General features: G+C 40.0%; 2 protein-coding genes across 5 annotated transcripts; one reads left to right on the forward strand and one right to left on the reverse strand.

Moving 5' to 3' along the window:
• Window positions 1–338: 338 nt before the first annotated feature.
• Window positions 339–9300, reverse strand: smg (sterile alpha motif domain containing protein 4 smaug). 3 transcript variants are annotated; one of them, XM_068294082.1, is made up of 4 exons: window positions 8833–9300; window positions 3095–5809; window positions 2423–3023; window positions 339–1214 (listed from the first exon to the last, which is right to left on the reverse strand). In XM_068294082.1, the coding sequence occupies exons 2-4, from the start codon at window positions 5644–5646 to the stop codon at window positions 1173–1175; spliced, it is 3195 nt and encodes a 1064-aa protein (XP_068150183.1). In that variant the 5' UTR covers window positions 5647–5809; window positions 8833–9300; the 3' UTR covers window positions 339–1172. The 3 variants fall into 3 exon arrangements, with proteins under 3 accessions (XP_068150183.1, XP_068150179.1, XP_068150188.1); XM_068294078.1 differs by lacking the exon at window positions 8833–9300 and adding an exon at window positions 7741–8106; XM_068294087.1 differs by lacking the exons at window positions 339–1214; window positions 8833–9300 and adding exons at window positions 1818–2226; window positions 7741–8109 and having other exon boundaries at window positions 2260–3023.
• A 293-nt stretch (window positions 9301–9593) lies between these two features.
• LOC137579698 (ubiquitin-protein ligase E3B) lies at window positions 9594–13936 on the forward strand. 2 transcript variants are annotated; one of them, XM_068293487.1, is made up of 7 exons: window positions 9594–10004; window positions 10111–10600; window positions 10659–11039; window positions 11105–11718; window positions 11789–11907; window positions 11975–13152; window positions 13209–13936. In XM_068293487.1, the coding sequence occupies exons 1-7, from the start codon at window positions 9844–9846 to the stop codon at window positions 13491–13493; spliced, it is 3228 nt and encodes a 1075-aa protein (XP_068149588.1). In that variant the 5' UTR covers window positions 9594–9843; the 3' UTR covers window positions 13494–13936. The 2 variants fall into 2 exon arrangements, with proteins under 2 accessions (XP_068149588.1, XP_068149579.1); XM_068293478.1 differs by having other exon boundaries at window positions 9596–10004; window positions 11969–13152.
• The last annotated feature ends 719 nt before the right edge of the window (window positions 13937–14655 follow it).

The raw sequence follows: 14655 nt of genomic DNA on the forward strand, positions 1-14655 counted from the left end.
CCAACTCATATTTTCAGCTTTGCCCGTCGATAAATTGAAACAAATACATATATAAATATATATACCTATATATAAATTGCATTAAAAAAAAAAAAAACAATCAATTATATACATACATACATCTCTATAATGTGAATATATAGAATAGACCAAATTTCTGGGCTGGTTTGATATCTTTGACTGTGTTTTAAATGTGTTCATTCATTTGAAATCGCTTAAACCCCCATAACAGAGTTATCTATCTTCGATGTGTTTGGAAATTAATTAATCCGATATCACATTTGGTCTTCACCTATATATACCAAAAATAGAGCTGCATATATATATATAAACATAAATTTGTGTATAGCATTATATATAAAACAACATAATCTATTGGCTTGCCATTTTACATGTTAAAACAATTGACTAACGCGAGAAAAGAAACATTTATAATCAATTTACATTTATAGACAATAATCGTATATAATACATATATATACGCGTACATCATACGATATATTGGTTGCCTGATAGTACATGGGCTTCCATTTGTTTCTTTTACAAAATACAATATGTAGATCCGATTCTCTTCAACATAAACATTGAAACGTTCTCATTTATTATTTATAGTTATTACTTTTTTGTTTGTTTTCTTTTGTGTTTTTAACGTTCATCTTTTGTTCAACGTTTTACAATTTTCTTGTGTTTTTGTTGTTTTTTTCAGCAATCATGTTCCGATAAATTTAAAATAAATTATGTGTATGTGTTGGTGTATATTTATAAACATATTCTTCTTATGTGACATCTTCTCATCTAGTTCTAATGCCATCTTCTTCCATTCCATTCCTTTCAGCAAGCAAAGTTTTGATTCGCACATAGATTTTCCCTCCCACAACATCCTATCCATCCAGTTACCTACTCTTTCTGCTAACGGTTTTAATTAGATTTTAGTTAATTTTTTGTTTTAGTTTTTCTTGTTAATAATTTTTTGTGTTTTTTCCATTTTTTTTTAAGTTGCGAAAAGTAATCTTAGTCAGTCTCATGGTCACGATGCAGAGTTCATTATATATCAATTTTGTTTTTCACTATATAAACGATCTATATTTTGCTTTTTTTTTTAGTGTTGTAATAGGTGTTGCTTTTGTTGTAATCGTCGTCGTCGTTTTTCTTCATCTTGGCGTCGAATTTTTTCAAAATAATGTAAAATGTTGATCAAATTTGGCCAAATTTTCCTATATAGAAAGAAGGTTATATTGTGTTGTAGTGTGTGTGTGTGTGTATGTGTGGTTTTTGTGTATATGTGAGTGTTAGTTGAACTACAAATGGCGACAACATTTACAAAATAAACTTAAACTTTAAATAACATTGGCTCAACTGGCTGAATTCTGACCAGATTTTTTGTGGTAGAAGGAAATGAGGAAGAAAAAAAGGTTTCATTGGAATCAGGAGCAGCTAAAGATCTGTCAGTTTAACGGCCAGCCGTTGTCAGCCAGTTCAGCTCTTAACATATACACAAAATAAAATTTAAAATTAAAAAAAAAAAAAAAAAAAAACCCTCATTAAAATTAAACTTTACACATTTAAGCAAACATAACGAGAATCGCTCTGAATTTCAATTCATAATACATGACGAATGTTCGATAGGCAACAGAAAACCGATTTAACAATTACAAAATTAGGATGATTGAATATTATCACAATATAACGATATTCTGTCTATACATATATAAATATGTAAGCACGGGGCATTAACTTATTTTTGGTCTATATCGGCTTATCGTCGGACAAAATGTATTAAAACTTTTGCAAATTGAAAGTACAGAGCGAAATTTCGATTTTGTTATTTTTTGTTTCCACCCCAGATCGAATGATCTTAAAGTGGAGTTCTTTTTAGGGGGCAGAGGAACCACATAGGAGCTACAATACGTAAGTAAAACAAAACAACTAAAAAGAAACAGGGCGGAAAGGAGGGAACTATTAAACTAAACATATATTTCTAAATCGATCTCTGCTGGCAGCCAATGCACAAAAATTCAAGTCGAGAACCAAAAATCGTTTGGTTTGTGTTTTTCGTTTAGTTCATGGCTTGTTCAGTCATTTGACGGCAGAGCGTCTCCAGCTGCTCCAAGCTCTTGAAATCATTCATTTTGTATTCATGGGCCGCTGTTGACATTCCTAAATTAATATTGTTACTGGGCTGGCAGAGATTGTTGATGCATGCAACACCGCCGCTTCCGTTGCTACCTCCGTTACTACCACCACCACCGACACCTGGACAGAGGCAGTTACCATTGCCGACAGCAGCGGCAGCTGCTGCCAGCAATTGCAATTGCTGTTGATTAATTAAATTGTTGTTCAACACATTGTTGTTATTGTTGTTAATTAGAATCTGTGGCGGAGACGGCTGATCATTGGGATCCTGTTGCTGACTATTACTAACCATCACCACGGCGGCCATGGTTTTCTTTGGTTGCGATTCAGCACTGACTCCTCCTCCTCCTCCCCCACTACCACCTCCACTTAGACCATTAAGACTAGGTTTGCGTTGATGACTTCTATCCATGAGTAGGGAGTTGCTGCTGTCATTGGAGCTATTATTGGTCAGGACACCCTGACCTGGCTTAAAGATCAGCTGTTGAGGCTGCTGAGGACCACCAGCTACCACAATAAGATTGTTCAGCGAACGACGATGAGCCTGTGGCGGTGTGTGTTGGGGTAATGCTGGGAAATGGTTATGCTGCTGCATCATTTGCTGCATCTGCTGGACGTGATGATGCGGCTTATTGCCCTGCGGAGGCGGTTGTTGCTGCTGAAAGCTGGGATAAGAAGAGCTTTTGTACTGCGGCTGATGAGGCGGTCCTCCGTAGCCGTTATTGTAGTCAAACTGTTGCTGCTGCTGTTGTTGTTGTTGCTGATGTGGAGGAGGCGGCTGCTGTAGACAGCTTAAAGAGAAATTCAACATATCATTGGAGTTCTTGCGATGATTGATGCGATCGTTGCTGCCATTCTTTGGATCACATTTACGACTTTTGCCATTCCACCTTAGGGCGAAGATTAAAAAAGTATATTATTACAATCTTTAATTTTAAATCAATTTAATTTATTCTCTTACCTGGGCTTATTAATATTACCGCCACCTGTGGCTCCTCCGGTGGTTTTCACATGATGCAGCTTGGGAACCATTGACATCTTAAGCTTGGATAGTTTAAATTTGAGTTCCTTCAGCTGATTGGCCTGATTCATGAATGCTTCATTGTGTATGGTACGATCAAGTATCCACATAAAGACGCCCAAAGTGTCATCGTCCTGGACACAGTACGGATCCTGTTGCAAGGCATTGCTAACCAAGTTAATTACCTTTAGGAAACGCAACGCAATGTTCTCCTCTGGTGGTCCGATTGCCTCCAAAGGTTTCATCGGTGTCAGCACAATGTTGGTCAATTCCTCGACTGCCGTGCTGAGCTTCATCTGCCCTGTATGCAAATCCTGCTCCACTTTACCGAGAATGTGATCACGCTCCTTGAGCTTCTCAATGCAGAGGGCCAACTTGTGGGAGGCTCCTTTGGTCACACCAACGCTCTGTAGAAAATCCTCGGTTATCTGAAGCATCTCCTCGTAAGTCATGTTCTTAAAGAGTTCAATGTATTTGTGGAGACGGAGTGACTTTAGCCACAGACCAATGCCGGACATGCCCACATTACGAGTCTGGAATTTTATGTAGCTCGGCTTGAACTCATCTAGACGTGTATCGGAGCCACTATTGGCCAAAGCACCGCGCTGATGCTCAATGGAGAGGGAGAAACTTCTTGGCTTGTTGGCAAACTGCGCCAGATTTTCGGTGGAATTGGAGCAATTGTCATTCACAGTGATCACTGAGGAATTCGATGATGATGAGCAGCTGGAAATGGTCTGAGTGGTCAAGCTATTCGATCGACGAGTCTTTAGAGCTGCTATTTTGCTATCCAAGCTCCAGCGGTTGACGTCACCAAACTGATCCCCTGAGCCAGAACCACCACCCGCATGACCCATCAGTATGGATGCATAATGGGGATGTGGGTGCGGATTGTGGCTAGCTGAACTTGAAGACGGTGGCTGCAAAAGCTGTGTAGAAGAAAGCGCGGGCACAGCAGCAGCAGCAACAGCAGCTGCCTGCAAATGATCGATGAGTATGTCTATGTCAACTATATCCCCACCGACCTGCTGCTGCTGCTGGGGCGGACACAGATGACTGGTATTGGTGTTGCTAACGCCGCCGCCGCTGGCACCGCTGACGTTGCTACTACTGCCAACTTCATTCAGTGGTTCAAAGTCGAGGATTTCCGTACCATTCTTACTGAATGATGTGTCATGGTCATCGCTTCCACTCAGACCTAATATGGAGCCGGCCGCTGCTCCTGCTACAACGCCATTGACCAGCGAGGAGCTACTTTCCAGTGACAAGCCTAAGCTATTCTGACTAGAACCTAATTCGTTCAGGGTAATACCATTTAAATTATCACAGAGTGGATTGATCGATCCATTGGAGTTCGAGCCCCGCCAATCGCTGCCGGACGTGAGTTTGTGTTGTTGCTGCTGCTGTTGTTGTTGGAGTTTTGTTGGCGGGGCTATTGTCTGCCAGTCACTGCTCCTGCCATTTCCATGCGAAGAGGAGGCCAACGATGAGCATGAGGCTGCCGACAATAGACTTGCTGCCGAGGAGCTTCCCCTCTGTACAACCTGCGGCGATGGCGATGGCTGTAGAAAGTAACTACAATTCGTAATGCCAGCCGCAGCTGCCTGAATATGATCCTCCAAATGGCGCAGCCAAACATTTAGCGAGCGTCGATCTTCGCTGCTAATGGCCGGATGAATGAGTAAGTAAGAGAATATCTGCTGAACCAATTCGGTGGGCACAATCTGTTGCATGGTGTCCTTGACGGCCACCGGGATTAGGGTCAGATAACTGAGTTTCGCCTCATCATTGCCTGGCTTGAGCAACGGCAACATATTCAGAACCTCATGCAATATATCCTCTTTGCGGGCGTACAATTTCCGCTCGTCACATTGCGCTGTTGTGGTTATCTGAAAATCACTGCCATAGCATGGCATCGAATCTTTGTCCGATGATGACGACGACATTACATCCAGCACATCGCATGGCTGAAATGTTTTATACGCATTCAATAGATTCTGCAAATATGCCGGATTATTGGCATTGATGTCAATGACCACACTGCTTAGATTCGTCTGCGAGGTACCCAGATTCTGTGTCAAATTATTATCAATGGAATACTGGAGAAACTTGAGACTGGGATATCTCAGACGCTTGAGCAGGGCGCACATGACAACTGTACGTTCACAATCGTTCCACTTCTCAAAAAGGTTGGTCACTGTGGTCACTTGCTCGCAAAACAGAGCATTTGTCGGTTGTGATTGAAGATTGGAGGAATTAGATGATGTAGATGTAGGATCATTAGTGGGTAATTTAGTGGCCGCTACCATTGAGGTCATGGCTGTGGATGCGGCACTTGTCGTTGTTGCTGTTACTGTTGCTATTATTGGCTCCTTTTTATGTGATGTATGCATTTCGTTTAACGGAAAATTGGAGGAGCTGGCGCTGAGGCTGCTGTTGCTGCTGCTGCCACTGGAGGGCAGAGCGTTGTCTATACCAGTGCTGTACTTCATGTCGTTGCTTGCTTTTATGTTTATTTTTTTTTTTGGGATTATATTTATATATATGTAACTATATATAATTAATAGTTTGTTATAACTATTTGTTGCTCTTCTTTGTGGTTGTTATTAAATTTATTTTATGAGGATTCACCTCCCGTTCGTTTTGGTTGAGTTTCTGCAAAAGAAAAAGGAAATAATATATACATAAATGGATTAGTCGATTTCATTAACTAAATATCCTCAATGGATGCAGCGATAGGCAGGCCAAACTTGCAGGGATTAATACTTGTATAGGTACATATGGCGATTGCAAAATCAAGATGAAAGGAGTTCCCCTCTTTTGTGGAATCGTGTCACGTGATGATGATCATCGCCATCATTATTATCATAAATCACAAATTTCCCCAAGAATTTGTCGCCATTTGTTACTCACTGCCTCTGCTGCTGGGGTGATAATAAAAGTCCAATGCGTATCACACATGCACACACACACACAATATTCAAAAGTTAATCAAATCAATTTTGTTTTTTCTTTTTGTTGCTAATTTATTAAATTTACAATCCCAGCAGTAGCAGCAACAACAGCAACCACAATTTGCAATTGCCAGATGAAAATTAGCATTGGCATGGTCCGCTGATGTTGATCTTGTTGTTGGAGACTCAAAACTGATGAGAACTGATGGAACCGGGGAATCTCATAGGTCTGAAATTTGATTTGGATTTGGGCTTTGTGGCTTTTTGCCTTCTACTGCTTGACTCTGGCTCTCTTCTTATCAGAAAAGTAAATAAATAACAAATATGTAGGTATACATACATATATAACACCTTCGACTGGTACGAACTAGCCTTTTGGCGTTGATTTGATGGCGTGAGTGACGCTGCGAGCCCGTCAGATCCCATATAGACGATAAATCAATAAACAATTGTGTTGTTAGGCATATATGTACATACATACATACATATGTATACATAAGAAGTATTGTGTTGTATATATACATAAAAACATATATAATACATGTATTTTATATAGGTACATATGTATGTATGTATACATTAAGACTTATGTATGTATGTATGTACACATGTAAATACATATGTAAATTTAGAAATACCACTTTGACGGAGACAAGAAAATTGATTAAATTTTGATCTTCCTAAGAGCTCGAGACTTTGGATTTAAGTTAAGTCTGATTTAACATCTGATTTAATATTTTAACCCGAAAACAGGTGTTTTCTTGAAGGGCGTTTCAAAAATAGGAATATAATGTTAGTTTAACTTAGATTCTATTATTATTATTTCTGATTCTGATTGCGACAAAACTTCAAGAAAATTGTTCATCAAATCCAAAAAGATGGGGTTCAAAATGGAGATTGATTGTAAGTTAAAAATTTACAAGAAGTTTGGTTAGGTTTTGTAATTGCCGCTTTTCATTTTGTAATTTCCATTGCTATATGTATGTATGTAAGTATGTGGTTCATAGTTGTGTGTGTGTGTGTGCTCAATTCGAAGCTTGTTTCTTTCTTGTTATTGCTTTTGCGACTTTCTTCGATATTTTTTTTTTTTTTTTCATCATCTACTGTTATAATTTTTAAAGCTTGCCAAAGAGCTCTCAATAATGCAGTGTATATGTGTACGTACGGGTGTGTTAGTAAGCATTAAAACATAACGGGCCCAATTACTGTTGAGGAATTTTACTGATTTACGGATTCACTGATACATTTTTGTTTAATTGTTAAGCCTAACACCAACACACACACACAAACACATCAGCACAGCAGATGTTCAACTCACACAGTTAAACGATTACTTATTGCACTTTAGTGGGGTCTTGATATAAAAATTAAGATAATTTCCAACTTTCGACTCCTGAGTAACGGTATTTAAGCAATTGGGTAAATGGGTCATGATGATGTAGGGGTAGGCTGTTGAGGTTATGTCGATCTTTTCTGATCGACGTTACTGTATATTTTTCAAATTCCTTTTCATCAATTTAACCGGCTTCAGCCATTTCCAATTTTATATATTTAATAATAGCTGTCGAATTGGCTGGTTGGCTGCCTGCCTGGCGCAGATATTTGTCAAAGTTCAATAACTGGGGGACTCACACACAAAAATGAGGGACGATGATGATCGGGGCGGACGTTGGGTTGGGCCCCTGTAGTTGTTTTTGTTGTTATTTTATTCGTTGATTTTTTCAGCAGGCGCGATCGTCTGAGTTTGGCATGTTTTTGTTTAATTCTTTTTTTTTTTATTTCGCGCTGGCACAATATAAATTTTATTATCTTTAGTTTAAATAAATACACAACATATTATTGCACACACATACACACTTTGGGGCAACAAGAGGAAGAGGGTAGTGCAAAAGAATATACGAACGAACGAACGAATCTCGATTCTATTAAAACGATTGGTATAAAACTGCAAGCAAGCAAACGCACGCCAGGCCAGGCACAGGCATACTGGGTTGGAGGATGATGATTGCGAATGATTTGGCGCTGGCGTCAGCAAAAATGGTGGGAGCTTACACAAAAAGAAAACATAAAGGAAACACATGAAAAAAATGAAGGGAAAGAAGAAATTAAGGAGAGTAAAACGGGAAGAAACGGAGCAATGATGAGAGCGCGCGCCTTTTTTCTTCACAGTCGGATGCTACACTGGGGGAAGACCTTGTGTGTGTGTGTGTGTGTCTGACACACAGCGGAATGCACATAAGGCAAAAATTGCGGCAAATTACATGAGAAAGAGAGAGAGTGAAAAAGAGAGGGAGAGGAGACAAGAGCAGATTACAAGGCAGTAGACTCTACTGAGTTGACTGAAATTTAGCTCTTCCTCTTCTTGCTATTATTCGCCATCGCCATCGATGCACACACACAGACAACACAAACACACATACGCACACAGTCACTATCACAATTGTTTTCATTTGCAATCACTTTCCGTTCCGTTTTCGTTGTTCTTGTTGCTGCTACTGCTGTTAGATGGGCAGTGAGTATGTGGGGGACGGAGGAATGTTTGTTGTTTTCACCATAAACACTTACGAAGAGAGAGCGAGAGAGAGAACAGGAGAAAGAGACACACACGCCACTCGGCCCCCAAAAATCACGCCCCACCCACACCTGTCCCCATCCGCCTTACCGCGCCATCTCTACTGGGGTCACCACTGCGCTTGTGCCAAAATCGTTCTATTTTTCAATTACCTTTTGCTTTCTATTCGCCTGCTGCTGGTGCTGCTGCAAACCTTGAAATTATTTTCTGTTGCAATTCACAGTTTTGATTGCCGAACACGAAATTCGAGCATATTTCGCTAATTTGATATGCTATCAGAGCACACATTTATTGAATTTATAATTTTCACCTTTGCCAGATATATGTATTTGTCTGCGTATGTATATATGTCTGACTGTATTATTCATGAGCACTTTTTTCAGCTTGCCTTTTTTTTTGTTGTTTTTGCTAAATCATACTAAATTTGCTCTTTTTTTTTGGGCCAGACATTTCAATCTTTTTTGGGCGTAGACACAATACATATTCACTCTGGTCGCGGTGCACTCGATTGTGTCAATTTTTTGTTATGCTTTTAGGCAATCTATGCGCATTTCACTTTATATTTTCAGCAACTAAATTAACTATTAATTTTTATAATTTCACGCGACGAACGTTGGAAATGCCAAATAGACCACTAACATTTTTCGACGCTGGTCACACTCGATAACACGAGCTATCGGTAAGCTATCAGCGAGCTATCAAAAATATCTATCGAAAAAGTCCGTTAAATTTAAAAACAATTTTTTTTTTAAAGATTTGTTCAACAATTATAGAACAGACATTTAAAATCAAATTAATAAATGCCTTATTCATTAAATACTAACTAATATGTTTCAAATTCAATTTAGTAAAGTTAATTAATTGCTCTTAAAAGCTGATGGTCACACTGCTGATGCAGAAAAAATTCTAGAAAATACCAACCATAAACATTTCAACAATGAAAATTGTTGGTAAAAAAGTAAAAGTCTATTTACATAGAATGCATGATAGAAAATGGATTACAAAGCTTTAATCTTCTAAATGTTTAAGTGCATAGGGCTGTTAAAATAGTACAACAAACAATTTTGTTCGCCACAATCAGCAGCATAAGCAACAATAACAAATATCCCATCGACAAACAACAATACGTAAAAGAAAACATCAGAAAACAAACCGTTACTGCAATGTTTGCACAAACTGAATCGCAGAAGAGTAGTTTTTTAGAGCAGACCAAGGCAGCCAGGGAGGAACGAGCCTTGATTCAGCGTCGAGAACAAGCAGCTATCCTGCTGCAGTCTACACTCAGAGCATATACAGTTCGCAGGAAATACCAAAAGAGAATCATGTAAGTAGGCTCCCCTTTCTTCAACTCCCACTCCCTTTCCACCACTTATTATCGCAAACCAGAACCACCCACAATACAATTAATTCTCTACCTATTCTATATACAGTCAGGATTTTGATGCCTTGTTCGTAGGCAGCGGTGATCAGGATGGAGCCGATTTGGAGCTTTTGGCCGTAAATGTCTATCCAGTGCTACGTCGTTATCTAACCCAAATCAAATTGGGCAAGGGCGATGAGAAGTTTCGTGAGCGTTTGGAGGCTATCTGCCGCTACGTTAATAAAGCAATGGAATCGGAAAATCCCAAGCTATCGTATGCCGTTCTGTGTTTGCATAAAGAGCGCAGTTTGCCATGGATCGGGCATATAAAGTTATTGCTAGGTCACTGCCTGCAGCTAGTGCCAGAGTTGAAGCCAGAGAATCATACCGACAGTATCACACTTGCCCTCTTCTTGCATACGCTGATAGTGTTCACAGCACCAAAATCTTGGGCCATACTAAGGAACCCGCAATTCGAGCGACTACAACCGGCCATGCAGAAGATTTGCTGCAACATACAGGGACACCTAGTGCAACACGAATTCTACAAGACCATGAGGGTAATTAATTGTTGTGTTTTAGGAAGGATTATCATGATATCTATTTGTGTTATTTCAGCTCATCCTTCTCAAGGGCACTGCCCGGGAGGAATTGTCCGTGAAACCGGTGACCCTGGTGGCCATTATAACACTCTGTCTGCGTCCCCTGATCGATGGCGATTTCAGTCGCAATCTTTTATCACAATTTCTTTCAGAAATTTTATCGGTGCCGGCACTAATATACCATTTGCATCAGAGTGTTCCCCAATGCGTGGAGCAGTTCACCAGTCTGGGTCTGCTTAAACGCGCCCTGGACATATCGCAGAATCCTCAGTGGTTCGATGAGTTTGGAGCCAGCATGCCAGGTACAAAATCTCTGGCATTCTTGGGCAATATTGTTAATTTATTTAATATTGATAATCAAACGGAATCCAAGATGCTCGCCTATCCCTTATTGACTGTAAGTTTCATTAAGTTATTTTCTAATGTTCGATTTCAATGCATTAACATATCTTTGTGTTTAAGGAAACGGCCACCGCACTGTTGGAATTAATACCCAACACGGTGGCCACCAAAGGTGTTTTCACGCAATGGCACGAGCTTCTGGGTTGGCATACGCCAGGCACGGAGCCAGCACAAAACCAGAATGTGACATTAATTAAAAAGCAATTCCATATGTTATGGGATAGTCGCTGCATCAAGCTTCTCTTGGGCGATCTTCTCAAGGATATTAATTTAAATTACGAACGCATTGAGTTTCAGTCGCCGCAGCAGCCATCCACCTCGAATTTATTGCGTCGGGCAATAGAACGTAGCTCAACGCGTGGTGTAAACATGTCATCCAGGCCAAGCAAGCAGCAATGGCGCAAACTGGACAATCCCGAGGTGTTGCAAGTGGCACGCATTTGTGGCATGTATTATGCAGCTCTCAACACGTTGTCGCAAATGAAACTGAACATTCTCACGGGAATTTGTTATAATGATAATGTTCTATATGATATTTGGCTGCTGTTAACCTCACTAGGTCCCAATTGTGGCATGAAGGAATATCTGGAGCTGCTGAAGTGTGAGGTGGGTCAGCAAAAACCACAAACAGCCATGCTAATGCTTTTCTGTGACTGCATGACTCACTACGTGACGTAAGTAGAAGTTGGTGGGAGGAGGACTCTTTGTCCAGCTAACGTTTGTCTTCTCTCTTTCATTTTATAGAATTCTGGATGAATACGAAATGTATACAGAGCAGAATCCGTTTCGTCTCAACGATTATGTCATGTTAACTTATTTTCTTAACAACATACTCTTTAAGCTAATCAACGATAATATTCTCGGTGAGTTTTGATTCAGATGCATCCCCCACAAATTGCAATATTAACAAGTATATTATCTCAGTTGTAGGTGGTAAGAATATTGTACAGAATCCAGTATTTGTATCCCTGCACACTCTTCTCCTGTGTCTCTATCGCCGAGATTGTCGTCGACCATTTACCCCACCCAATCACTGGCTAATACCCGAAGTAAAACCCTCAACGTTTATTAACGATCTGGAGAAGGCCAAACGAAACGCCATGCTGCTATTGGCTAAAATGCCACATATTATTCCGCATGAGGATCGTGTAAAATTATTTCGCAAATTCGTACAGAACGAGAAGGCTGTAATGGGTCTAACTGAGAGCGCTTGTGCCTCACCACGATCTGCTCTGATAGTGATACATCGAGATCGTATTGTGGAGGATGGTTATCGTCAGTTGGCCGCACAGCCCACCCAGGCCCTAAAGGGAGTCATCCGGGTGCGTTTTATCAATCAGCAGGGACTGCATGAGGCGGGCATTGATCAGGATGGCGTTTTTAAGGAGTTTCTCGAAGAGACAATTAAGAAAGTGTTTGATCCATCGTTGAATTTATTTAAAACCACATCGGATCAACGTTTATATCCATCGCCCATTTCCTATGTCCAAGACAATCATCTGCAACTCTTTGAGTTTGTGGGTCGAATGCTCGGCAAAGCCGTGTACGAGGGCATTGTGGTCGACGTACCGTTTGCCTCATTCTTTCTCTCACAGCTCTTGGGACAGACCCAGCAGGCAGTTTATTCCTGTATGGACGAGTTGCCCTCTCTGGATAATGAACTATATCGCAGTCTGACCTTTATTAAGCACTACAAGCAGGATGTGGCCGATTTGAATTTGACTTTTTCAGTGGATCAAGATGTGATGGGAAAAATAGTCACACATGAATTGCATCCGGGTGGCAAGGCGCGGGTGGTTAACGATCACAATAAACTGGTCTATATCCATTATATGGCCTATTTCCATATGAACACCCAGATACGTGAACAGACACAGGCCTTCAATCGAGGCTTTCGCAGCATTGTGAATCCCGAATGGCTTTCGTTATTCTCGCCTCCAGAATTGCAGCGCCTGATATCAGGTGACACGGTGCCATTGGATTTGCGGGATTTGCGCAAGCATACCCAGTATTATGGAGGCTTCCATGATTCGCATCGTGTGGTGGGCTGGCTCTGGGACATATTAGCCAAGGATTTCACTGAGGACGAACGTAAACTATTCTTAAAGGTAAGGGCTCAGATATTTCTAGTATGCTTCAGTTCATTCAATTAAATTCATTACAGTTTGTCACCAGTTGCTCAAAGCCTCCGCTTCTGGGCTTCGCCCATTTAGAGCCACCATTCTCAATACGCTGTGTCGAGGTGGGTGACGATGAGGATACTGGTGATACTATTGGCAGTGTCATACGAGGTTTCTTTACCATACGCAAAAAGGATCCACTCAATCGTCTGCCCACCTCATCCACTTGTTTCAATCTGCTTAAGCTGCCCAACTATCAAAAGAAGTCCACACTGAGGGATAAACTCCGCTATGCGGTGAGCAGTAATACAGGATTCGAGCTATCGTAAGCGAGGCGCTATCTATCCAAACACTTTGTGGGGGAAGGGCTATCACATATCATGTGTTTTTTTGAGATTATTTTACAAGTCATTCTATTCGTTATGCTTCCACACATAATGAAAAGAGAAGGAAACATCCACCACAACAATCCATTTCAGCCAACCTTCAATATATAATTATAAATATAAATTTAAATATAAACGTATAGCTGTGATAAAAATAAATGAAATTAAATAACTAAACAAAGAGTACACAAGAATTACCAAGCTGAACTACCACTACATAATGATTAAATTAAATATGTATTAGCAAAGGACACTGTGTAAATTCTGTATGCGAATGCGCGGTTTGGAATTAACATTTAACCCACATATGCATAAAAGCTAAAAGTTATAAATGTATGTATGTATGTATGTCAATGTAAATCAAAAAAGAAAAAATATCAATAATAAAGCGATTGGAATTATGCTCAAATTTGTTTACTTTCTGGAACCCTTTTCTATATACTCTATTGAATGGATTATTGGTCGTTGACAATCCTTAATCATCCTTAATAATCATGACAAATCATCTTTGTAAAATTGATTAAGAGAATGTGTTTGGATAATCCTGTGGCGGATCTGAACCGAATTTTGGAGTCGACTTGGAAATTCGATATCCAAATTTGCAAGCTTAACAATTTGATTGATATCCTTTCAATGGGACTGAATAGTCGCTGACTATTAACTCATCATAATAGTAAATAAAATGCGATAATCAATTAAAACTTACGCAGTATTCGCCAAAAGCCGAATGGGGCAATGCAGCCCCAACAACTGCGGCAGAGGAAAGGGGATGAGAATCGCACTCCCATGTGGTTGAGCCGCGCTTAATGATCGACGACTGTAGTGAGAGAAAGTAGTAGAGAAGTAGAGAGAGTCAATTTTCTCGCGTTTTCTGAAAGAGACAGTTCAAATGGCGATGCCCGATTTTAACCGATTCGAAAGTGATATCAGATTATCTTTTCGAGTGAGGACAAAAAAGTCAATTTTTGGACTATTTAAAAATACATGTCTTTATTTTCAAGTTGAAATATTGTCTTTCTGTCTGTATTGAAATCTGAAAAACTCAATTTTTTGTCAATTTGGTAAAAAAATGTGAAACTCAGCCATGACTTTTTGAAAACGGTTA

The sequence above is a fragment of the Drosophila tropicalis genome, unplaced genomic scaffold (assembly GCF_018151085.1).
Source record: "Drosophila tropicalis isolate 14030-0801.00 unplaced genomic scaffold, ASM1815108v1 contig_1190, whole genome shotgun sequence".
Taxonomy (NCBI): Eukaryota; Metazoa; Arthropoda; class Insecta; order Diptera; family Drosophilidae; genus Drosophila; species Drosophila tropicalis.